Here is a 25,013-nt window from a genome sequence, read left to right as displayed (position 1 = left end):
TAGTGAAGGCTCTACAGGAAACTATACCAGCTTTATCTTCCTAGGTTTGGTTAATGAAGAGGTTTGTGACGTTTAGATTGGTTTCCTTTGCTGAAAGACACTTCCTGTTTTTCTCAGGGTTAATCTTAATACCACATTAGCTTTGATAAAGCAATATACTCTTATTTCTAAGTCAAGTGTTCTTCTAGTTGCTGTCAAGAAACTTTTTGAGTGTCCAAGAAGGTCCTATCCTCTGCTCAGAGCTGCTTTAGAAATAACACACACAGGCCAGAGCAACTCTGCAACAGGACAGCGTGCCTAAAGAAGCTGCTCTTTGTACTCGGCTGGTTTATTTTGGAGCACATGCTTCTTTTCTCTCTGAAGGGATGATTGAAGTCTTTATTCCAGAGCCAAGGGGTTCTTTTGCTCAGCTGTATCAAATTGGGCTCAGTGTGTTTTGACTTAAATCCCCACTAGACTTCTGTGAAGTTACAGAATTCCAGCTTTCTGGTATTTTGAAATACCTTTGAAATATTCAACGCATCATAATACCTTTCATACAAGGGTAATTGTAGGAATAATACTTTATGGTACAATGAAATGATCCAAGTGTCTATCTGAGGGATCGAAGTTCGGAATTTGCAAAAAACGTTAAAGATTAAAGTAAAAAGTTACTAAGAAGTGGAGCTGAAAGTTTATTTACCTTAAATCCGATATATAATGTTAACCCTTCACTCAAACCTTAACAGCCCAGCCTGAGCACTGGTTTAATTCAATTTAGTTTATTCTATAATACAGTAGCAGACATGCAAAACTACTCTAGAAGCAATGATCTATAAACACTTTGTTAAAAATAGTTAAATTAAACTAGCTCCACAGGTGGCTCTGTCTAGGAAAGAAAAAGTTTAACAGATGACCTCTGACCTAGTTTTCAACTCAAAAAAGGATGAATCACAGTACACACTGAGCCAGTAGCTTTGTCTACAAGAGAAACAGGACTAAACAGTGAAAAACAGCCCCTTCCAGGATGGTGTCACAGCTAAATAAAACCAGACCAAATGAAAAGCGAGAAAAACCATAAAGTTAAAAGTTGATCAAACAAATATTGCACAATTGGGAAAAACAAGAAGACTGAACCAGATTTAAGATATGTTGTCCCTATGTCCTCCAGCAGTCTAAGCCTATAGCAGCATAACTATAGAGATAGCTCAGGATAACCTGAGCCACTCGAACTATAAGCTTTATCAAAAAGGAACGTTTTATGTCTATAGGCTTAAAAGTAGACAGGGTGTCTGCCTCACGGACTAAAACTGATACAGTAGCAGCCATTCAAAATGGCCCTCCCCAGTCAAACGAATGCCGAATGGAAGCCAACTTATAGCCACTGCAGTGACCCCTCCTTCTCTGACTCCACCCTTTGACTGAATTACAGGGTTTGACCAGGAGAATGTGCTTCTATTAAGATTTAAATTTCCACAAATCATGACAGAATATTTTAGTAGAAATATTGATGTTAAAAAAGGAATTATAGGGACTATTAATGAAAAATGGGGAACTATTGAATGTAGTTGGTTCCACTGTAGAGGAGCATTCACTCGTTAACAAATGGTCGAATGAGTTACCTTATGCCCCTAAAGATTAAATTGAATATTTAAACTTAAGGGTTTGCATAACCGATAGTGCCTAAATTATTGTCTAAGTTCTTTAAAAAAGTGGAGGCAGACCAACATGAGTGTGTGACCTCAGGTAGAATGGTCTCATTAAAAACTCTGCTGATCTTTCTAGAAACCTTTCCTGGAAGAGTGGAGGCTGTTACAGCCGCAAAGGTTGGACACACCATTAAACCCAGTGGGTTATAAACTGAGTTTATATAACTAAGCATATGTAAGGTATTCCCAGATCTGCAAAAATGTAGTTATGTTACAACCTTAATCCAAACAGTATCAGATTAAGGCTGCAACTAAAGATTATTTTGATCGTCGATTAATCTGTTGATTATTTTTTCAATTAATAATTGGATAGCCAAAGATTCCTTAAAGACTTTTTACAAACTTAAATCAGGTGAAACTAAAACCTTTCCACTTGAGGAGTTCTGGATAGAGCATATCGACAGATGAAAAAGTTTTTTTTTTTATCTTAAATGCAAAATGTTAACATATTTTTCTACAATCTTGGTATAATTCCTGCTCTAAATGGGTCAGTTTAAGGCGTGAGTCTCTATACTCTAGTTAACTATTAATCGATTCCTAAATTAATCTTGTGAATTGTTTCAGCCTTTTGGTCAGATTAAGCTCTTTTCTCAAAATTATACAGACAATACAACTTTATAAAAATGTGAAAAGCCTTTTTCACAGGAATTGCAGATTGGTTTGCCACAGAAACACATCTGAGACGTCCGTCAGCGTCGTTAAAAAAAACTCAGCATAAACTGAATCAGCTGTAGTTTCCAGTCATCATTCAGTCTTACAGTATAAGTTCAAGCCTTAAGGGACCTCTATCGTTTAAAATTGACTTTTTTGAGCTTTTACCTGTTAAAAAGCTATTTCTCCATTAAGATCATGAATCACGGGCGTGTTTCAGTGGCGAAGTGGTCCGACCTGTGGTCCTTTGCTGCATTTCTCTCTCATACTCACTCTCATTTCATCCCACTTTCTAAAAAAATTTAAAAAATGAGCCACTAGTCCTGTAAAAAACCTAAAAAAAATTAATAAGTCATAAATCATCATCAATCATCCTTACATGTCTGTCTGATTCTGATGAGTTCTTCTCTCTGGGTATCGAGGAAAAACAGGTTGCCATGCTAGCTACTTAGACCACGCCATGCCTGCCCATTAAACACACGCCCACTTTCTCCAATGGCTGGTTTTGTGCGTTTTGTGAGTGCGATCATTTCTGCTTAAAGTTGAGTTAAAGTGGCTCTTTCAGCAGCTAATCTGTACAGTGACAGCGACTGTCGCTCTTTAAGCTTATGTCAAACACACAAAAATATTTCTTTAGCTGGCAGAGATCTTTGACTTTGTTAAGCTTTCCTGAAAAGGAGTCTTATCACTGCATGATTTTATGCTGCAGCATCTCTAGGAAGATTTAGTTAAATGGGCAGCACTCAAACAGTGAAATGCTGCGTTTCAGTAAAGGCGAGCATCTTTCTTCCAGGTTAGAAACATTTCATAATACATGACTGTTTTGTAGTGCAAATGGAAATACCTCATTGTCTACCTTCTTATACTTGACTTTGGAACATTTTAAACAATTTGATTCAAGACCTTTAATGAGCTCTCTAGATGTCTGAGTATAGACTTTTATTTTTTCTAGAACAAGGTGTTTTGGTTACAGTTAACTGTTTCAACGCTGGGAAAACCTGATATGATGTAGGCCAGTTGACTCCAAGGTTTAGGTATTATTTAATCAGATGTGTTAATGAATGAGCCCATTTAAAAGATGCTAGATGATGCCATGTGTGACGTGTACAAAGCTGTGGATGAGGTCATCTTTACATCTTTTTTTTTTTCTTTCTACTTCTTTTAATCTTGACAATAAAGGGATTTTTTTTCTATTTGTTCTATTCTACCCATTCTCTCTGGTGGTGCAACGTAAGTGTGCACAGAAAGCGGCGGATATTGCCTCACCTGCGGCTTTCTCACTGCTTTCGGACCGAGATATTTTGCTGTGATATGGTCATCTTTACATCTACTGCACTGCTTGTACGCGTGAGTGTTGCGATACGATACTTGGGTCGCGATGCGATATTATCACTATATTGCGATATCAACATATATTTTGTGATATTTTCCCTGCTATTAAAATGTAATGTTTAGATAAAAAAGCAACGTCTCAGTAATGGTTTATTAACGGTTTCAATTTAAGTTTTTTTTTTTTACCAACTTGCATCCATGCTGGGCTGCGTCGGTAACACTTTCGTTTTCATTTAAACTTCACATACAAGTAAGTGAACTTAGTTGTGTAGTATTGACATCACCATGTAACATCTCTTCCAGCCTGTAGACAGGGTGTCTACAGGCTGGAAGTCACGAACAAATCTTGGCAAAAAACAGGGTTCTTAATGGCTGACTCGCACGCAATTGCATCACAGGCCAAGATACTTCCAGGAAGTTCTCCAGAGCGTCCAGTCGTGCACATGCATCCACACAGTGCAATATTGAAACTATAAAAGCAGCCTAAAACGGAATGAGGGTTGGGAAAAGCTGAGATGACTGATGATGTAAAGCTCGGTGAAACATTGTACTGAGGACAGCATGTGAATTTGATTCTGCAATAAAAGCTCTTCCCCTGTCCAGTGAGCAATCAGATAATCGACTGAAGGTGTCTTGACTTTTGAGATTCTACCATTTGAAGATTCCACAATATATGTTCATCGCATTATATTGGTCGTTTTATATTTTGGTATCCATGTTGCTTGGGGTTTGAGTCAGTCCACGTCTTCCACTATGACTGCCTCAGCTATAGTTATAGCGCCGCGCAGCAAAAGGGCTCCACAGCGCCATCTGCCAGCCTGGCCGTACAAAGGTAGCCCTGTTTTAGGCAAAAATCTTTTGCTTTTAAAAATCGATACTAGTAACTAAAAGATTGATATTATATCAGGCAGCCAAAAATCCTGACATATTGCCAAAACAAATTTTTTCTACATGCCTAACTACTTGTCTCAGATGTCAGACATTTGATAGGGTGGCATCTTATAACCCTTCATATGAAGGTTTATGTCTAATAAATGTCAAGTAAAAGTAACATCTCCCGTTTTACTGGTCATCCCAAATAGCTCTTTATTGAAGCAAAATTCCCATGCAGAAATAAATCTAAATTCCTGATTCACAGCTAGAAACCTGCTCTGCTCCATAACTTTTCCCTGTTTATTCCTGTCTGGTGTTACAGGAAGGATTTTGAGGAGCTGTTTGACGTCATCATTACCAACGCCTTGAAGCCTGGGTTTTTCTCCTTGGTCCCCCAGCAGAGGCCCTTTAGGACCCTCGGTGAGTAGCAGTGCATTCATCTATGCACCTGCAGGCCAGTAGCTGAACTACAGTTGCTTCATTTTTCTTGGGAAAAGAATGTGCATCTTACTGCCGTAGCTTTGTCTCTAGGATTCCTCCATTGTGCTTGGCATTGGTTCCATAATTGTGAACCAAACACTCAATACCTTAGTGAGTTATATCAAACCATGATTACACTTTTTATGGTTATTGATCATTTTTAGGGCTGGGTAAAAAAATCGATTTAATTGATTTTGAATAGATTCTTTTACATTTAGGGAATGAGATCTATTAGTTTTATAGTGACGCGCGTGACGTTCACATTCAAATGAGCAGGAAAGATGCACTTAAGTTGACTTCAAGCCAGACAGCTGCAAATATAGCCAATAGGTTGATTGAAGACTTTAACAAATGGGGGCTGACCAGCCAACACCCTGTAGTTGTTACAGACAACACTGCTAATATGGTTTGTACAATGGAGATAATGCAGCTCATTCATGTCTGCTGCTGTGTCATGTCTGTTTGCTCGTGTGAGGCTTCACTTTTTCACTTTTCACAAACAAGTTTGCACTTTTGAGACAGTTTTGTTCACATCTCTAGTTTAAACTGTCCGATTTACAAGTTTGCACTTTGTGTTTGATATGCCAGGAAATAAAATACATGAGTGTTTTGAAACACAGTTGAACCACTTTCATTATTGTATAAACAGATTGAATCTAAATGAACCGATTTAGAACTGTATGAATCAAAATCGAATCGATTCAGGTCTTTGGCCAAAATACCCAGCCCTGATCATTTTTATTTATATTTTTTCCCCCCAAAGATTTAACCCTCTGACCCCTTAAATCAAAATAATAAAATTGAATTGAATAATTGAACTTTATTAACCTCACATTGGAGAAATTTACCTCTGCATTTAACCCATCCCCTTGGGGAGAAGCAGGCTGCCATTGTGTGGCAGCCGGAGAGCAATCTGAGGTTAAGGGTCTTGCTCAGGGACCCAGAGTGCAGGCTGTGGGGATCAAACCAGGTACTTGCAACCCTCTCAGAGCACAAGCAGACTGCTCTAACCTACTAGGCCATCACTTCCCTGAACACCAGCACTGGAAAAATATCTAAAAAAGTAAAGTGTCTTAAATTAAATGTATTTACTCTTAATTTGAGTAGGTAAACGCGATAGTTTGGCAATGGAATGAGTATTTTTTTAATAAGATAATTAGATAAAATGCACCTTAAATAAGACAATGCAATTGTGTTTTTTTATTTTAAATGTAAATTGTCTTGTCCCATTGGAAAAATGTCACCTTTACCTCCTCAATCCAAGAATAAGCACTTATTTTAAGAAAAAAATGACTTTGATATTTCGATTTTTTTCCAGTGAGTATGCAACAAACTAGGGAACTCCTACAAACAGTACCATTACTTCACTCTAATACCATATTTATTTATGAATATAAAGTAATTATTTTCAATCTTAAGTAATTGTATTATTTCAAATAACGCTGAATTTTAAATTAATCAATTTAAATTCATTTTTATTATCGAGTAAGAAGTTTATGTGTGAATTTTCCAATTTAATTCTAATCAGCCTAGCAGATTTTCAGCACATGGCTGTTATAGAGGTTAAATATACCAGAGTAGTAAAAAAACAAAATTATTTCAAAGAAGTCAGCAATAAGAAAATTATTTCACTCTGATGAACATGATGTTTTAATCCACAGGGTTGTATAATAAACTTTTAGAGAATATTCTTCCAAACTTTGTTAGATCTCTAACAAAAGGTAAAAATTAAAACCATTTTTAGCCTCAGACTGAAGGCAGGACATAGAAAGGGCGAAAGGAATGCTTATTTTTGTTGTCATGGCAAAGTTAATCGTGAGGAGGAGAGAAGAATGTCTGAGTGTGTAAATCTTCTTGTCTTCACACATAATGCATCCCTAATGTTAGCAGAAAGATGAAACAGAGGAGGTGGGCCTTCCTTAAAGCTCCCCATGTGCCAGGGTACACCTTTCCAAGCAGCTTTTCAGACCAGAGGCCCAGGTAGCAGAGACAGGAGCAGGCACCTTGAGGAGCTAACAGGAGCATACGGTCAACATGTTTAAAACATACATCAGACCTTTTCAGTCAGAAGAAGTAAACTTAAACCAAACTCTCTGGGTGCAGTTTATGCAGCGTTATGGTGCATGCACACCAAACGCAAATAATTTACAAGTTATGCTTATGGAGAGGCTCATTCAGGAGGGAATCCATGCAAAGGACTTGCTTTTAATTCAATTCTATTCAGTTTATTTCTATAGCACCAATTCACAACACGTCATCTCAAGGCACTTTCCAGTCCACCAGATCATCCAGTCAGATTGATTCAAAGTTTTCTATCTAAGGAAAACCAGCTGATTGCATCGACTCATTGACTCAAATACAATCCCTCACACTAAGCATGCTTGTAGCGACAGTGGAGAGGAAAAACTCCCTTTTAACAGGAAGAAACCTCCAGCAGAACCAGGCTCAGTGTGAGCGGCCATCTGCTGAGGCCCACTGGGGCTATTAATGATGCAAACAACAGGATTAGGGTAAATAGAATGAAGGGAAACCAGAGATGGAGAAAAGCAAAGTTCACTGGAGTTCAAAAAGTTTTCTCATGTCACATTGTGCCAACCGATCAGGGTCTGGATGATGTGGCGTAGGGTGAAGGAGGGCAGTGGAGACAAAATTTGTTCTATTTCAAATGGAAGATAGAAATATAACCCTTGAAATAATTATGAATTACGTTCTTAAGAGATTCCTTGATGGATTTTATCCTGTTCAAAAAGCATAAATTAAGTTTAGCTACTGTTCTTTAACCATTGGGAGGATTCAGTCTGCCAAATTAAACCTTGTAACGGTGGATAGTAGCCTTTTTGTGGCAGAATGAGGCTGCAAACTTGGAAGCTCCAAGTGGACGAGTAGTTAATAGAAACCGGTTAAACAAGCTGGCGGCAAGACCCTTCGGCTAGTAGTGGCGGCTTAGCGTTCAGGGCATAAAGCTTGGAATCATGAGGTTCTCAAGCCCCACTCTCACAGACTGCCACTCTGGGTGTCTGAGCAAAGACCCTTGAAGACCATTAACAATGATCCCCGGGCACCACAAGGGGATGGGTTAAATGCAGAGACGGAATTTTGTTGCGTTGCGTGTAATTACAATAAAATGCTGTAAAACATTTTTTATATAATATAGCCCTTTGTAGGGCTGTTAAATCAATCGTCCCTCCTGTAGCTCCAAAGATGGTCCCAGCCAGCTGAATTTCTCAGCCTTGCCTTGTTCTCACGCTGTCCTCATCAGGCTCCAAGAGCGCCTCCAGTGTTGTCTGGGTGATCCGTCGGAACTTGATAACTAGTTAAAATTCTGGAATTACTGCTGGAAGTGATCCAGCCGTAGCTCCTGGATTCCCAAGACCTGTACCAAAGGACTCAGGAATCTGGATCAGTAATGATCTCTGAAGAAGGTTGAAGGTCTCTGTCGTTATGTTTGCTGTTTTTCCTTCTTTAAAATGAGAGAAGGTTACATGCTGATAAGAAACAAGGGACTTAAAATACAATCCAATTTAAAATTCAATCCAACGATGAACCCGTCCGTGGAGGATCAGGAATCAGAAAGGTGAAATACTGTAACTAATGTTTTTTTTTACTTTTACCCGATGTATTCCAACATCCAGCTGCCATGCACGTGGGCATTGTCAGTTTCACTATAGCTCTGGTGAATTTCAATGGTGAAGTCCTCTGGAAATCTTCAATAATTGTTGTTGATTGCAGATGTGTCTAGTAGTTCCCATTGATTTAGCTTGTAAAGCGGGGAGAATGGCGCTAGGCTTACCGCACCGTGACGTCACTGCTGGAAGATGGCAGGAGGGAGGGGTTACTATATTTGGGCAAAAATGGCCGCTCCCAGACTCAGTGATCGCAACAAAAATTATTATTTTTATTCTTTTACCGATAAAGCTAAATTAATTAAATCACCACAAACATATTAGTTTTAGGTGTAAATAATGATTCATTGATTATTCCTTGAGGACCAGACTTTTCCTTTAAAGTTTTTTACTTTTATTATCAAAAAGTCTTTTATTGTCATTATATTCTGCAACGGTTACAATGAGATTTGGGACTTCCATATCAGCTACCGTGAAATAAAAAAAATAAAATTAAAAATATATAAATATATTAAAAGGAAAAGGAAATGTAAACAGTTAAAAAAAATATATAAATATATTAAAAGGAAATGTAAACAGTACTGGCACAGATTGTGGGGGGGGGGGGGGGGGGGGGTAGTGCAAACCAGGTGAAAAGTGTCCGTCAGTGCAGGTCGGAGTTGAGGGCGGCAATGGCTTGGGGGAAGAAACTGTTCTTGAGTCTGTTTGTCCTGATCCTCATTTGCCTGTACCTTTAAAGAATGTTTGGACAAAACAGCCTGTAAATAGCAAAAAACTGCCTGTAATTAGCAAAAAAACTGCCTGTAAATAGCAAAAAACTGCCTGTAATTAGCAAAAAACTGCCTGTAATTAGCAAAAAAACTGCCTGTAATTAGCAAAAAAACTGCCTGTAAATAGCAAAAAACTGCCTGTAATTAGCAAAAAACTGCCTGTAAATAGCAAAAAACTGGCTGTAAATAGCAAAAAACTGCCTGTAAATAGCAAAAAACTGCCTGTAATTAGCAAAAAACTGCCTGTAATTAGCAAAAAAACTGCCTGTAAATAGCAAAAAACTGCCTGTAATTAGCAAAAAAACTGCCTGTAAATAGCAAAAAACTGCCTGTAATTAGCAAAAAAACAGCCTGTAAATAGCAAAAAACTGCCTGTAATTAGCAAAAAAACTGCCTGTAAATAGCAAAAAACTGCCTGTAATTAGCAAAAAAACAGCCTGTAAATAGCAAAAAACTGCCTGTAATTAGCAAAAAAACTGCCTGTAAATAGCAAAAAACTGCCTGTAATTAGCAAAAAAACAGCCTGTAAATAGCAAAAAACCGCCTGTAATTAGCAAAAAAACTGCCTGTAAATAGCAAAAAACTGCCTGTAATTAGCAAAAAAACAGCCTGTAAATAGCAAAAAACTGCCTGTAATTAGCAAAAAAACTGCCTGTAAATAGCAAAAAACTGCCTGTAAATAGCAAAAAAACAGCCTGTAAATAGCAAGAACAGCCTGTAAATAACAAAAACAGCCTGTAAATGACAAAAACAGCCTGTAAATAGCAAGAACAGCCTGTAAATAACAAAAACAGCCTGTAAATAGCAAGAACAGCCTGTAAATAGCAAAAACAGCCTTCACTTTGAAAGCTAATATGATCAAACTCTTGTTTCAACAGCTTTCTTGGCACAGAATTGTTTTGTTAAGTTTCTAAAACACTACAAAGAAAAAATGCAGCTCCTCTCTCTGTACGCCCTCAGGTGGGTTTGCAGAATACTTTCTTTTATCCTCTGGTGCAACATTAAACCGTCGGCCTCCCAGCTTTACTGGTCGGGCTGTTTTCAAGCCTTGGATGGCTCAGATGGGAATGTCAGGTGTTGGAAGCAGCCCTGGCAGAAAGTGTGTTGTAAGTTTGGGTTGGTCTGAGACAGGAATGGTGGGGCTCAGTCTCAACATGCCTGTCAGCGCGGCTCCGTCTCACCCTCAGCTTTTCTCCTCGCTCACACTAGCAGAAGCTTTCTATTCATTGTTGGTACAAAAAAACCGATTCAAAGAATCCCAAACAGTAAAGCTATATATTTTATCTGTCATTTAAAACATGAAGGTTTACAGTATAACTATACACTAATTGGCCTCATTATTAGTAGAAATGGTTTCCTCCTTCAGTCCTGTATGGAGGCTATTCTCTGTAAAGCACAGAGGAGGTTGTTGGAACAAAATACCTCCCCTAAATGTCACTAAATGTCCTCCCTTACCTATTCTGACACTGATGTTTAAATGTAATGATGTCCTGTTACTTCTGCTAAATCATTGTATAAAAACACGTAATTAAGCTGCCAATTTGTGCCAATTAGTTTTTACAAAGTTAAAAGAAGTACATTTCATTTCACTTCAGTGATTGATTTAAATGTTTATTCTTCTTAAATGTTGCCCAAGACTTGCCTCATATTTCATCACAGCAAAGATTAACAAAGATGCTGCCCTAACTGTCGGCTTTTTCTCATCATAGTAGCTTCATCTGGTCTGTTCCTGTTTGGTTGTGACTCCATCCTGGAGAGAAACATCAGCTGTGCTGCTGCCATCAACACCTTTGTTTCTAGATGTTGGAGATTGGCCTGTTTTCCAGTGTAGTCCTGTTTCTCTGACTGTGACTAACTGGATGTGCTCTCTTCGTCCTCTGGCATGGGAGCTAGCTCAGAGCTCGTCTGCCTGGCTGTGTGTTTCCTGGACGGGGCCGCCTTTTACAGCTGCTTTTTGTGTCTCTGCTTCTGTCTCCTTGAACCCCAGTCGGCCTCAGCAGATGGCCGCTCACACTGAGCCTGGTTCTGCTGGAGGTTTCTTCCTGTTAAAAGGGAGTTTTTCCTCTCCACTGTCGCTACAAGCATGCTTAGTGTGAGGGATTGCTGAAGAGTCAATGAGTCGATGCAATCAGCTGGTTCTCCTTAGATAGAAAACTTAAAGGTGTTACTTTATTGTGTCTCTTATACTATATCTGTTGGTTGTTCTGTTCTTTTTACATCTCTTTGCAGGTGATGAAGCAGACTGAAGATGTTTTATCACTATCTCCCTTCTATCTCCTCTTTCTTTCATCTTTTCTCAGTTTTTATGTTTTTCCTTTCCTGTTCTACTTACATTGCAGTGTCCAAATAATCTGTAAAACTCCCTGCATAATTATAATAAAGTTATTTATATGCATAAATCAAGCGGAACACTATGGACAATTATTAAGACAATTATTGTTATTGCCACATGGCCAGACAGGACGCTGTTCAAGAAAAAAAGAAAAGAAAAAACTTTGAATCAATCTGACTGTATGATCTGGTGAACTGTAGAGTGAGATGACATGTATTGTGTATTGGAGCTATAGAAATAAACCGAATCTAAACTGAATTGAATTTTATCGCAGTAACGAATAACAATCCAAAGCTCCATTTCCTATTGTTTTTTCTCCTACAGTGAATGATGTGGAAGAAGCAGAGGGCCTTCCATCGCTGGACAAGCCGGGCTGGTACTCCCAGGGCAACTGGCCACACCTCCGTGAGCTGCTCAAGACCATGACAGGAAAATCAGAGCCAAAGGTAGGTCTGCCAGACATCTGGTTGAAGGGTATCCGTGGCTCGCTTTGAGATTGACTCCCAACCGCAGTCCTTGGCAGAGAATGAGAGGGATGAAGCCTGGGTGATAAATGAGCTCAGAGAGATTCACATGGGGATGATGAGGTGGAGGAGCGTGGCTCTTGGCGTGGATCTCCGTCTGCATCCTGGGAGTTTATTCCCTGAAGAAGCTGAACATTGGAACATAATTTTCAATACCAAACACAGGACAGCTACAGCTCACATGTGTTTCATGTTTGTTTTGGCATGTCAACAGTCTGAAAAGTGTATCTGAATAGAGATGAGAGTTTCTCCAGTAAAATTATTCTGTTTTGCCTCTACAACAACTTATAGCTGACGTATTCAGAGGAATTATTGTTCCTGTTTATTGGCCTATAAGTAGGGAACATGTCAACCTTTTGAAGATGTTAACAACCTTTTTTAATTAGAGTAAACACTTTTTAGCTGAAGCAGGAAGTATAATGAACAGCGCCCCCAAATCTAAACCTCTCGTTCTGGATGTTGAGGGTAAATGGAGGCCTGACCCTCAGATTCCAAGTCCTTAGGCAGCTCAGCGCTCCGCCCCGCTCACGCATGTCATGCGGAGTGTTTTTCATGTTAATCAATGAAAACTGTTCCACATCCACCGATACTCTTCCGCACATCACTGTCCACATACGTCTTCTCTGTCCGTCATCGTCACAATACGGAGCTGAGCTATTTTTTGCTTTGCTCCGGTCCGGCCAGGTCAAGATCCGCAACTGCAATCGCACCAAACAGGAAAAAGAACGTCGAGAAGATCTGGTTGGTCAAACCAAAATATAGTAATGATGGATCGATCGGTCACGACAAATTAGAGCATAATTCTATATTCCCAAACACTAACACCGTTTAATGAAGTTATTTGATGCGGTACTGCAACATACCAGGAAGCAGAATTCTCATCTCCATCAAAATATAGATTTTATAACGAGAGGCTTAAAAGTTTCATCAAATCCAATCAAAACTTCCAAGAGCGCCTCTCACAACCTCAAAGAAACTTCTTAACGCAGGCGTGGATGAAGAGATGCTGAGTGTGGAAGTAGAGAACAAACATAGTTCATAAAAATCTATTTGATATGATCCTAGTTATCCCTGTTACAAAAATCCACAAAAAAAATAAAATATGTGGGCAGAAACGGCACATATGGTGGACGCTGATGGGGAATTTTTTTAATATGACATTAAATTAAGCGTTAATTTCCTTAAGTTTTTCAAAAGCGTGTCGCATTCACCAAAGAAAAATAATCAGACGGCTTATCTCATAATTATGAAATCAGTATGTCATAATTATGAGATATTATCCCGTAATGGTATCAAACTGGTATTGGTGCCCTATTTGTTGGTTCTCGCTGCTAAAATGCCATCAGAACGCTTATAATATTAAGTGTGTCTCAGCCCCCCCCCCTCAGTGTCCACCATATTGGATCAGTCCATTTGCTGCACATGTTCAGAAAGGTCGGAACAGACAGCAGCAAACCATTTGAAAACAAATGATGCAAAGAGCATTGTTGCCAACTTAGCGCTTTAGTCGCTATATTTAGCCACTTTTCAGACCCCTCTAGCACTTCAAAAAAGCGCCTAGCTCCAAATCGGGTTATTTACTTTTGCCTTTTTGGAAACACAAGAAGGAGCAATCAGCTAACTGAGCTTAGTGCTTGGAAAAAATATTTAATTCCTTTAGAGACAGCATGAAAAGTCAGCTGAGAACATAACATAGACACAGGGTTCCCGCGGGTCCTTAAAAAGTCTTAAAAGGCATTGAATTCTTCAAAATAAAACTAAGACCTTAATTGGTATTAAAATGTCTTAAATCAGTCTTTCGTAGGTCTTATTTTTTAAAACATCATAAATAGGATTATTTTTATTATGAATTATTTTTGTAATCTAAATAAAACATTAAAATTGAAAACATTTTTTTTTTTTATAAAAAAAAAATAACGGCTCGCCATTATTGGTTCCGTCCCGATAGCGGAACCAATAAAATCGTTGTTGCGGCCGGGACATTTGGGAGATACACCATTAACTTTTTGTCTGGAAAATATGAGCAAGTGTAAGGGCGTTTCTCAATTCACGAGAACGCGAGTACGTACTCGCGTTCTCGTCAAGTCCGTTCTTGGCGAGAACGCAGGAAGAGCGGACTTGACGAGAACGCGAGCACGCAAGCATGTATGTGTATTGGAGCAGAAGTGTACTCGTGATGTCATCACATGCAACGTTGTTTAGCATTTCTTTAACAGTCAAAACTATTTATTCCCTACACAAAACATGTTGAAAACAATATTTTTAATTTCTAAAGCTTAAAAAACATTAAAAAAAATTACCGAACCGCAAAAAAACGCCATCAGAACGAGCGGTAGTTCACACATAACTAGACCGAGAGAAGTGCACTACAGACGGGGTAAATTTAGCCCTGGCTGCGGTTACCCTCGGAGGTCTGCTGGTCACTCTGGTCCGCTCAACGTCGGACTTTTTTTTTAAATTTTGCACTAACTCTGTAAACAGACCACACAGGGAGGCTTAAATGTATAATGTTATCGCCTCAAACGATTTCAAAACGTACTTTTGAAGAACAACAGCAGCAGAAAAGGGAATGTTTAACTTAACACTGTGAGCGCTGTCTGGAAACAAGCTGCGGCCGCGGGGCATTCTGGGGAAGCGGTCAGTCTGAAGAACGCACAAGCCTGCTCTGATGCATGCTCGATAAAGAGGGCGGGGTGAGAACAACATCCGGGGATTTGATGCGTTCTCGATCTGCCGTTCTTGAGAATTGGAACGGTACTCGGGCTGAGGCTGATGACGTGTCACGAGTACACGAGAACGCTCAAGAACGCATATTGAGAAACGGCTTAAATGTAGCGAAAATTGGCTCCAGCCAAGAGTTTCCTCCATGGCTAAAACCAGGGAACATACATGAGGCTCAGTGGATTTAGTGCAAGAAGCGATTCAAGCTCGGAACGATGGGAATTAAGGCAGTGGAGTCGCACATGCGAAGCATGAAACACAAAGCGTCAAAATGAAGTTACAGAGAAACATCTGGTATTTCTCAGTTTAGTTCCACCCTTGTCTCTGCAACTTATCACCAAATCAAACATACTAAGAAAACGAAACAAAGAAAAATAGCTGCAAAAAGACTTAGCACTGGTTATGTTGTGGCTTTAAAACTGATTTGTTTTGTTCCCTGCTAAAACAAAGTTTGTGAATTCAGTTAAATAATTGTTCAAATATATCTGTCATTTGTGTGTTTTTAGCTTTCTTCCTGTATGGGAAGCTTTTCAAAATTTGAAACATTAGTGCAGTGGTTTATGTTAAAATAAACCTTTGGGTTAAGTTGTTGCAAGCAGGTTGTTCTTGTGTTTCTTGTGAATTTGGTCTTAAATTTTTATTTCAAGTGGCATTAAAAAGTCTTGAATTTAACTTGCCCTATGCTGTAGGAACCCTGTAGAGAGGAAAACAACAAGGAAAGGGACAAAACCTAGAACAGATAATGGATGTCTATTCTATTAACATTTCTCTATCTGTAGAATGGACCTGTTTTATGTGTTGTCTTCTCAATTCAGAGGGCCCCCTGCCTGTCTTTGCCTAGGGCCCCAAATTTCCTAAATCAGGGGGGTGGGATCAATATTAGGGTTACTCTTTCTGCGGAGTAGAGCAATGCAATAGTTTAGCTTTGAACTTTAGCTTAATCTTGTGCTTCTTTAGAAGTCCGAATAGAGAAATCAGAAATGTCATTCCACCCTAAGCAGACCTGAACAGGCTGCGCTGGCAGAGCTTCATCATATACATCCCTCCCTCCTCTCCCTCTACCCCACCCTCCGCTCAATGGCCCCCTCTGTTCTCTAGCCACGTGGAGAAAACTCTCCTGGAATCTGGTGTCAACCTGCACTTAGAGCTTCTTTAAACAGTCCTCTGAGGTGACCCCCAGGCACTCTGTGCTTTTACTTCTCTCCACTTTCACCTGACAAAGCGTAAAGTAGGTGGGCTGAATAGAGGCATTCAGGGAAGATTACGGTTCACTCTAAGCACCGTGCTGAGAACGACGGGGTCACGGCGGGGATGACAGGACATGATCCTACAGATTTCAAGTCTGGCCCTCTTCTTTCAGAGGGTTTAACTACAGAGGTATTCACCCACTTGGCATTTTTCCTTGTCCTGTTACCTCACTACCCTGAATAAAAATAGATTTTCTTTGAGTTTGCAGCGTTTCATGTAACAACTTTGAAGGGTCTTCATTTTTTCATGTGAAGCAAATGAGAAAAGGTCCAAAAAAACATTGTGCAAACCTCTCAGGTTGATACATGTTGTTTTTAAATGCAGACTCTTAGTGGATCAGGTCTTTGATGCATTTGAAAAAGGAATGGATTTGCATATGTACATTTTAAAATATATGGAAAGTCACTTGTTTTAATCATATTAACCAAACTGTATTCCTCACTAGCATGGACAATTATTGCATTTGCAATATAATCACAATTTATAAAAAGGCCATTTTCAAATCGCAGAGGTACTGCTGGTGTAGATTCTCAGTCATCCAGGTCACAGTCATTCCAAAAAAGCAAAAAAATTAAATAAAATGCACTGGACTTTGATTGCAAGTTTCTCTTCCCATGAAAGCTTTTTTAATTCAAAATTCACAAACACGGTAGCCCAACAAACTTTTTTTTTGTTTAGAAAACATGCAAACTGAAACGGACAAACAGTTCCACCCCTTTGATTTGGAGGTCGTTTGGCTTTTTTTACTAGCTTGCAATGCCCCATACTTGTCTATGTCTCTGAAAGGGGCATTGCAGGCTAACGAAGAACCCAGACAACCCCCATTCCAAAGGGGTGGTCCCATTTGTCCGTTTAATTTGTATCTTTAGTAAGAAAAATAAGGTTTTGTTGGGGTGCTGTATAAAACCTCCAACTCAATGCTATTTCTGACATCTTCATTTCATCGTTTTTTCTTGTTTGGTCCTACCCAGTCAGCTCCAATAAGACTCTCTGCTTCCCTGCAGATTGTTAATTAGCGTCCGACATTCAATCAGGGGCCAATAAAAGCAGCCCTGACCAGTACCTTTCTCCACTGGTGCAGCGGCGGCCATCTTTATGCTCCATTGGCTGCCGTCTCATTCAGAGCAGCTGCTAGTTCAGCCTAGGGGTGTAAATAATAATCGCTTTGTATCGATGCATCAATCCAACAGCTGACGATCCGATGCATCGACACGTCTGCAAGAGTATCGTTTCGTGTTTTTTTTTCCTCCGCTCTATTTTTATCCATTTGCTCCTGGATGTAATTCTGACTCCCGTGCTGCGGTGGCGCTAAACCTATTTTGCCCTCCTACCTCGCTTCCTTTAGCCACTACCCTCTTTCTGCATGCACACACACGTCGCGTAAACAGTAGGCAAGACAGACAGGGCGGAGATAGCGGAGGTGAAAAAAGAGGTAGGCAAGACAGACGTGGTAGAGGTTTGAGTATCCAAAATAATCGAATGGTTGGGTCAGGAAATCGATACTGAATCGAATCGCCAGGATGGTTGTGATTTACACCCCTAGTTCAGCCTGTGCTTCGGGTTTCTGAGCCCACTTCTAGGTCTGCCTTTCTCTCTGTGGGGTTGTTGCTGAAGCTGCTTGGTGCTCCAGCACTAAAGCCTTTGGATATCTGGTCTCCTTGGAGCAGGTCAGGGTCACACCTGCTGTTGAGTATATCTTCCTGCTGAAGAAGCCTTTTTACACTTATATGCACAAGTACACCCGTGTGTACACCACAGGCGAACAGATCCAGGTGTTCACAGATACAGTTATGCTTCACACTAAGCTGCAGCTTCATCTATCGCTGAATTAGGTTTAATCTGTCTAGGTTTTGCCATCAATGTTTGCGTGTTTTTCCTGCCTCTCTATGGGATACTCCCTCTTATGTCATGGTTGGAGTGTTGTGATTTTCTGCTAGTTTCTTGAGGTTTTGGAAACATATTTGTAGAAGTTATTCTGTATTTGTTTCTCCTTTGTTTTCTCTCTCCTTATTTCTTATCCCCTCTCCCTTTCTCTTTTATCTTTCCATCTGTGTCCATTAAATATGTTTTAGTTTTCCCAAAGCCACTTCTAATAAAGTTAATAGTAAATTACATGATTACATATTTCATTTATGAAGTAACTTTTCTGTGTTTTGAGACAATATATCGTAATATATTGTTACTAATTAAGAAAACACTGCATGGAATCCATACTAAAAGTATATGTGCCCAGAGAGATGAAAACGGCGTATATATATATATATACCCCCAAACATTCAGCTTGATAAAACCGACCACACCTTTTCCTCTCTAAGTCTCAGGTGTATCCAAACATCTGCATAAAAGGTTTGCAATTACTACATTGACATTTCATAGTAAATTTCTTTCTATTTACTCTACTGTCTATTATTTAACATTACACACTATTACCCCATTTACACTACCCTTGAAAAACCGTGCCGAGACCGGTCCAAGCTCAGTAACTGAGATAACTTGTCGTGTGTAAACAGAAAGCAAACTGAACCGAACCGAGCTAACTGCAGACTAGTTCCAGAGGTGGGCTCGGCTCAGTTTTTCCCTGCCTCGGTTCTCTGATAACAAGAGCTCATGAGCAGAACGCGTCATCTCCGTCTGGCTGCACATCCCGATTCACACTCCATTCCAGTAGTTGGCGGTAATGCCCCTCCGGAAGTTGCTTGCCAACCAACATAAAACAAAAGAACAACAACAACTATAAACATCCACGAAAGGTTGCCGTCTTCGCCTGACCCTCCTCAAACACCGAAGTACAGCAATAATAATCAAGCATAACTTTCTGAATGTAACGGGCGCCGCCATTTTGATTGGCTTGATTCCCTCCTTCTTCTTCTTCTTCTTCTTGTGTTTAATGGCGGTTGGCAAACTACTTTTGGTGCATTACCGCCACCAACTGCTTGATTTCCTCATTCAATACTGGCAGTAATACCACAGATCGTCACTAGGAGGCGAGGAGTCGAGGAACCGAGATAGTGTGATGTGTAAACGGTCATCACAACCGAGCTCGGCCTGATTAACTTGATCCGAGCTCGGACCGGTCTCGGCATGGATCTGTTTTTCAAGGGTAGTGTAGATGGGGTAAATGTCATTGGCTAACTCTGTCAATGTCTTCAAGTCAGTCTGAGATAGCCAGACTAATGTTACGCTACATACTATATAGGAAACATCGGCTTATATATGGATTTTCTTGGTTAGTTCATCCACTGACATTGAAACTACCTGTGGAACATCTTCCCACAGCCGGCATACTGCTTGTTTTTGCAGCCCAATGCTACACAGATAGGCGTTTTTACTCCGTGGGAGTTGGGAGTACCAATATGGCGACCGATGGCTATACTTTTTTTGGGCAATCAGTAATGCAGTGAACAAATAGAGATCAGTGGGTTTACTTGATGGACAATGGCAACCAGCCGTGACTAACTGAGAACTGATTTAGCTTTATGTGGTAAATGTAACTTTTTAATGGAAATATTTTGTCTTATTGTGATGTGTGGTCAGACTTTTTAACAGTTGGGAAATGATTTCTAGAAAGGGCTCATATGATAACTGCGTAGCCTTTGTGGTTGCCTCCTTCATGAAAGCTTTAGGTGTATTACTCAACAATGACTCTTTTCTATGACAGGTTGCCTCTTCGCTGGAATCCTTGGCCTCTGTAAATATTTATCAGACTGATCCCACGGCTGGGGACGCAGCTCTGCTGAGCAATGAAAGGTGCTGGGTTTCCCAGCACTATGAGGACCAGCTGCTGGAAATGTGATTCCTGCCATTGCTCCACATTTCTCTGGCTCGTCTGTCAGTTTGTTCATATGGAAGGAGCAGCCTGGGGTCCGGCTCGGCTCTGTGGGGGAGGGGGTCCCACCCAGCCACTGGAATGTGTTACATCCTCTTTCTGGCCCTCTGACTCCTGTAGGGTCGTTGACTTTACCTCCATCTTTCACACACCTTCTTAAAACAGAATTGTGTGTCAGTGATGATGAATAGAATGAGTTCAGCTTCCAACAGGGCAGACTTCCAGAATATGCAGATCATATACTGAGGACAGAACCTAGTCAAGGTTTAGATTTGGGACTGAATTAAAGGAGAAGTCTGGTCATATTCAGAATTCAAACTTCTGAAAGTACTTTAAATATGAAATTATTCCATCCTGTTCAATAAATTATCAGTGTTTTTAATTAAAAGTAATTTTCATGTGAATGTTCTTTACTGGAGGCATCCATGTTTGTCAAAGAACTCTACTGCCACCTACTGGTTAGTGACGTCACGGTGCGGTATCGGCTGTTGATCAAGTCCCAGTGCTGTATCTGGTGTTTGTCACAACGCGCTATTATCCAAGTCATCTTGAAAACATTCTTCTTCCAAATGTAGGCAACATATTACGTGTTTTTCTCTGGCCAGAAGTTCGATGGCAAATCATCCCTCTTCAAGTTGGCGATCCAATAGGCTATGTGCACGATGTTGCTACGCAACTTCCGCTAAGTGAAAGTGGTAAGGGCGAATACTTCCGGTTCGGCTGTTCACCCACGGCAAGCAATGGCATTCTACACTCGCTGCCTGCAGGACCTCCCAAGATTAACAATCAGCGACGTCCTCCGGTTTATACGGACTTTATCTTCTGCTCCACGGAGTAAAAAAGAAAAAGGCTTTAAGTTTTACGTTTCAAACTACATTGACAACTTTGAAGGTAAGTAATGCAGCAGTTGGTCACTGCTAAGCCAATGCTAACTGCTAACTACCGAGATCATTTTTTATACTGTACATACATATACTGTCTCGTTTTCACTTATAATATATATGTTTTAACACAACTTCAAAGCCATTTTTTCAGATCCTGTTTCAATGTTTTAACCACAGTTTCCAACAAAGACTCGTCAGGGAGCGTGAGCGTCAGGGCGGTCTGTTACAGATCGATGCGCAAAAATGATAAGCCTCATGAACTCAGAGTAGGGTGAAATCACAAAAAATGCTTGTTATATACAAAAAGGACTATATTTTGGGGGTCTTATGTAGCTCGTGTGCAGCAGAAGTTGTAAGTATTTCCAGCTGTTGTGTGTTGAAGTGGTAGTAACAGTGGTTTTTCCCTCTGGGATTAATAAAGTATGTCTGACAGCACACATACAAATTAGCTAACTTTAGCATTAGTTTAGCTACACGAGAGCCCCAGAAGCTAGTTTGTTATGACTACAGATTTTCGTTATATTGTAAGTTCAAATATATATGACTTTGTTAATGCTAAGGCCAGTTCCTAGGCCTGTTCATTCTGCTCTTTTCCTTCTTTTTACTTCATTTAAAGATTGGAGTGTAGTTTCCTATGTGAGTGACGTCTGTTGTTTACGTTGCGTGTGTTTGGTTGGCAATAATATGTTCAGAAATGTGCATCTTATTTAAGGGATAACGTCAGGTAAGGATTACTTTTTGTAAACAAAGTTTCTTCATTGTACTATTACTTATTAAAAATTTGCATTCTGCCTACCAAAGTCACTCGAATAAGCCTGCTCAAAGTTGTGGTTTTAGACACTTTGTGATGCATAAAAAAAGCTTGAAATTGATTAAAAACATTGATCAGCAAAAGCGCATTGTGCTGCAAATATAGTTCTAACTCTGTAGTCAACTGCAAGCTTTTATTTGCATCTTTGCAAATAGTTATGAAAAACAAATTGGAATGTCATCCCATTCAATTCATCTTTAACAACACACCTGAGCATAAATAAGCCATAGTTAAAAAAAAAAGAAGTCCTGCACTTTCTTCCAGTCTTTTTTTCCACTTGTCAGGACTTTCTGCTTGCTAAACAATTATGATATAACCGTTGCATAGTTTGACAGCTTATTTTTTTATTTAGATTACATTTGAGGACTGTTCCCCGGTGGAGATCGCAGACGTTGGGTGTTCCTGTGTGGCTGGTACAGTGCTGTGCAATCACAGTGTTGCATTGCTTTACCAAACTGCACACTACTGTGCTCTGAATTTGACTTCAGTGCCACCAGTACTAAGCTGTACGGAAACTGAACAGAGCTGGCACAAACCAAGGACCATGGTAAGTGAATCACAATAAAATGCTTTGTGTAACACACCCTAAAGTTCTATTTAAAACAACATAGTGACCCGTAAATCCATATAGACATGTTATCTGGACAACAGATTCTTGCTGATCTATAAAACGTTGATATTACATCACCACCATGAATACATGAACAGTTAAACAAATAAGTCAGTAATGTTTTTTTTATTCTTGCCTAAGTACATGGATAATTAATATATACATTTGATATTCTACATTTACATTGTGTACCTTTCTGTGTGTGTTATCACTGTTATTATTTTTAAGCATTTAATTTAATTATTTTACAGGGTGTGAAACCAGGCCGTGTGCGTGACATGGTTTTTAAGTCTGCAAGACCAAAACAGCAGCGCACGGTCGGAAATGGTGTAAGGTAATTATTTTTAATGTAATTACTTATATTGAAGGTTGAAATAACTGAATGTTTTTTGAATACCTATTTTGAGTGACAGGATTTAATATGATTTTTTTTTTTTCTTTTGAAGGAGCAAACGTTACAGGGCAGTGCGAGGTGACACACCAGACCCTGATGTTCTCAGGGTAGCAGAGGTGTACCAGGACTTTCCAGCTGACCTTGCACCTCTCATTACTACGATGGCAATTAGTGCTGATGTGCCTTTAGTGGATTCAGCCTTTTGGTAAGGTACAGGAAGGCAGTCCTTTAGCTTTCCAGCATCCACTACCGGTCAGCCGGATAATAATTCGTCATGTGGATTCCCCTACACCGCTGTCACTGCCTCTTGACCACTATAATCTTGAGCCCACCTGTGTCCAGTTTGTCTGCAGCCAGCAGCAACAGCTTCAACTGGAGTGTCTTGCCACAACGCTGGAACAGTCCCGTGAAATTGAAATTGCCACCAGGGAGCAGAGCGCAACAGTCCAATGGCATAATATCCGGAGGCCCCGCATTACTTCTTCTCGGTTCCGGGAAGTCTGCCATGTGAGAGGAGCTACGTCTGCTTTGAGCTTAGCCTAGCGGATCAAGAAGGGTACAGCAGCCACAGCCGCCATGAAAAGGGGCTTAGCACTTGAACCTTCGGCTATCCAAGAATACTGTAGGATCAAAAACACCAACTTTTGGCCCTGTGGGTTCGTCATTCACCCTGATGCCCCATGGTTGGGCTCTTCTCCTGATGGTGTGGTTTTTGACCCGACAGAGAGGCCAACATTGGTTTGTTGGAGATAAAATGTCCCAATACAAAAAGTTATGTGGATTGTCGCTATTTAAAAAAGTGCAATGACACAATGAAGCTTGCGTCAAGTCACAGCTACTACTGGCAGGTGCAAGGGCAGCTTCTAATCACAGGCATGGAGTGGTGTGATTTTGTCATATATGCAGAGGATGACATTCTTGTCCAACGCATTTATAGAGATCCAAGTGTATGTGAAACAATTAGGGCAAAGGTTGACCATTTTTTCTTTTATGTCTACTTTTCCAATTTGTAGTTTATAAAATGTCATGGTTGCAGGTCAAACAAATTTTGGTTTGTTTGACCATGTTTATTGTGTATAGATTAGTAATGATTTAGTTAACCAATTTACTTCTGTTCTGAATGCTTTCCACCTTATGCCATGTTGTGGATTAAGTAGCTTTAATAGCACAATAAAAGTTTGTTGTTTGAGTATTACAGTTTGTTTATTGATATAAATTTCCCCCAAAAGTTTTTTAATGGAAACAGTGATTAAGAAATATTTGTTTTATAAAATATTTTATTTGTGGCCTTCACAAACAAGTAGCACACTTTACAAGGCAAAAACAAGTACTTCAAAACGGTATCCTGTGAGGGGGGAAAAAACATCTCATAAATTATTGAGGTGACTAGCTCATTCCTGTGAGAAGTTGAGTGTTTCAGAAATAACCACAATTCTCAATTCAGTCACTAGGGGGCAGTGAACATGAGACAGGGGAACGTTCATTATGTTCACATTTTAATAATTTAATAACAACTACATTAGTTTGTGGAAAATCGACTAAGCTAACTAAAAATTGATTAAAATAGTCTAAAAGATTACTAAACCAGATCAAACAACTTTGAAACTATAGATATTTTAGCAAGTTGCCCAAGCCTTCACAAGCGGCCCATTTTGGTAATTTACCAGGTAACAAGCCACATTGAACAGTTCATCAATGATCCCACATGCAGCCAGTGGGATAACGCCATCAAAAAATTTGTTCTCCTTCACTCTCCGGATGCAGCGCTCTACATGGATCCTCAAGCGAGCAATGTTTTGGGTCTGAAGGACATCATGTGGGTTCATCTGCCTTTTCCCGGAGTGGAAAGGTGGTCTGTAGACCTTGCAGGGGGCCAAATTGTCAACTAGAAATCCCCTGTCAACCATTATCGCCATGTCAGGCTCTAGTACACTGATGATGCCAGATTGTTTGAAGATCTCGCGATCATTCATTGATCCAGCGTAAAGGGCAGAGACAAATGTGATGGCACCATGAGGTGCTATGCCAATCATGGCCTTCAGTGTGGAGTGGGATTTGTATGTTGAAAACACCTCACTCTGCAACATGAGGTCTGATGGTGTCTGGCAGTAAATTTCAGTGCAATCAAGCACTACTTGGGTGTCTGGAAACAATGCAAACTCCAAAGGAAGTCTAGTACGCACCACTTCACGAGGCAACCAGAGGCGTTGGCGTCCAAGCAGATCGTACAAGAAGTTGGCCCATGT

At 40.0% G+C, this 25,013-nt stretch overlaps 1 protein-coding gene and 1 long non-coding RNA gene across 2 annotated transcripts in view; both read left to right on the top strand.

Moving 5' to 3' along the window:
* Window positions 1-25,013, top strand: part of nt5dc1 (5'-nucleotidase domain containing 1) — a 103,200-nt gene that overhangs the window by 59,096 nt on the left and 19,091 nt on the right. Inside the window, exons 8-9 of the mRNA XM_038271757.1 lie at window positions 4,867-4,964; window positions 12,074-12,195. Of these exons, the coding sequence (XP_038127685.1) occupies window positions 4,867-4,964; window positions 12,074-12,195 (220 nt within the window). The remainder of the gene's footprint in view (window positions 1-4,866; window positions 4,965-12,073; window positions 12,196-25,013) is intronic.
* LOC119774312 lies at window positions 20,756-22,962 on the top strand. Its single transcript, XR_005279521.1, has 4 exons — window positions 20,756-20,959; window positions 22,116-22,310; window positions 22,625-22,707; window positions 22,820-22,962. It is a non-coding gene; the product is annotated as an uncharacterized LOC119774312 (long non-coding RNA).

This window comes from Cyprinodon tularosa, unplaced genomic scaffold (assembly GCF_016077235.1).
Source record: "Cyprinodon tularosa strain WSP-4 unplaced genomic scaffold, ASM1607723v1 ctg809, whole genome shotgun sequence".
In the NCBI taxonomy this organism is placed as follows: Eukaryota; Metazoa; Chordata; class Actinopteri; order Cyprinodontiformes; family Cyprinodontidae; genus Cyprinodon; species Cyprinodon tularosa.
The sequence above is the reverse complement of the archived record's forward strand: the minus strand, read 5'-3'. Positions and strand labels throughout refer to the sequence as shown.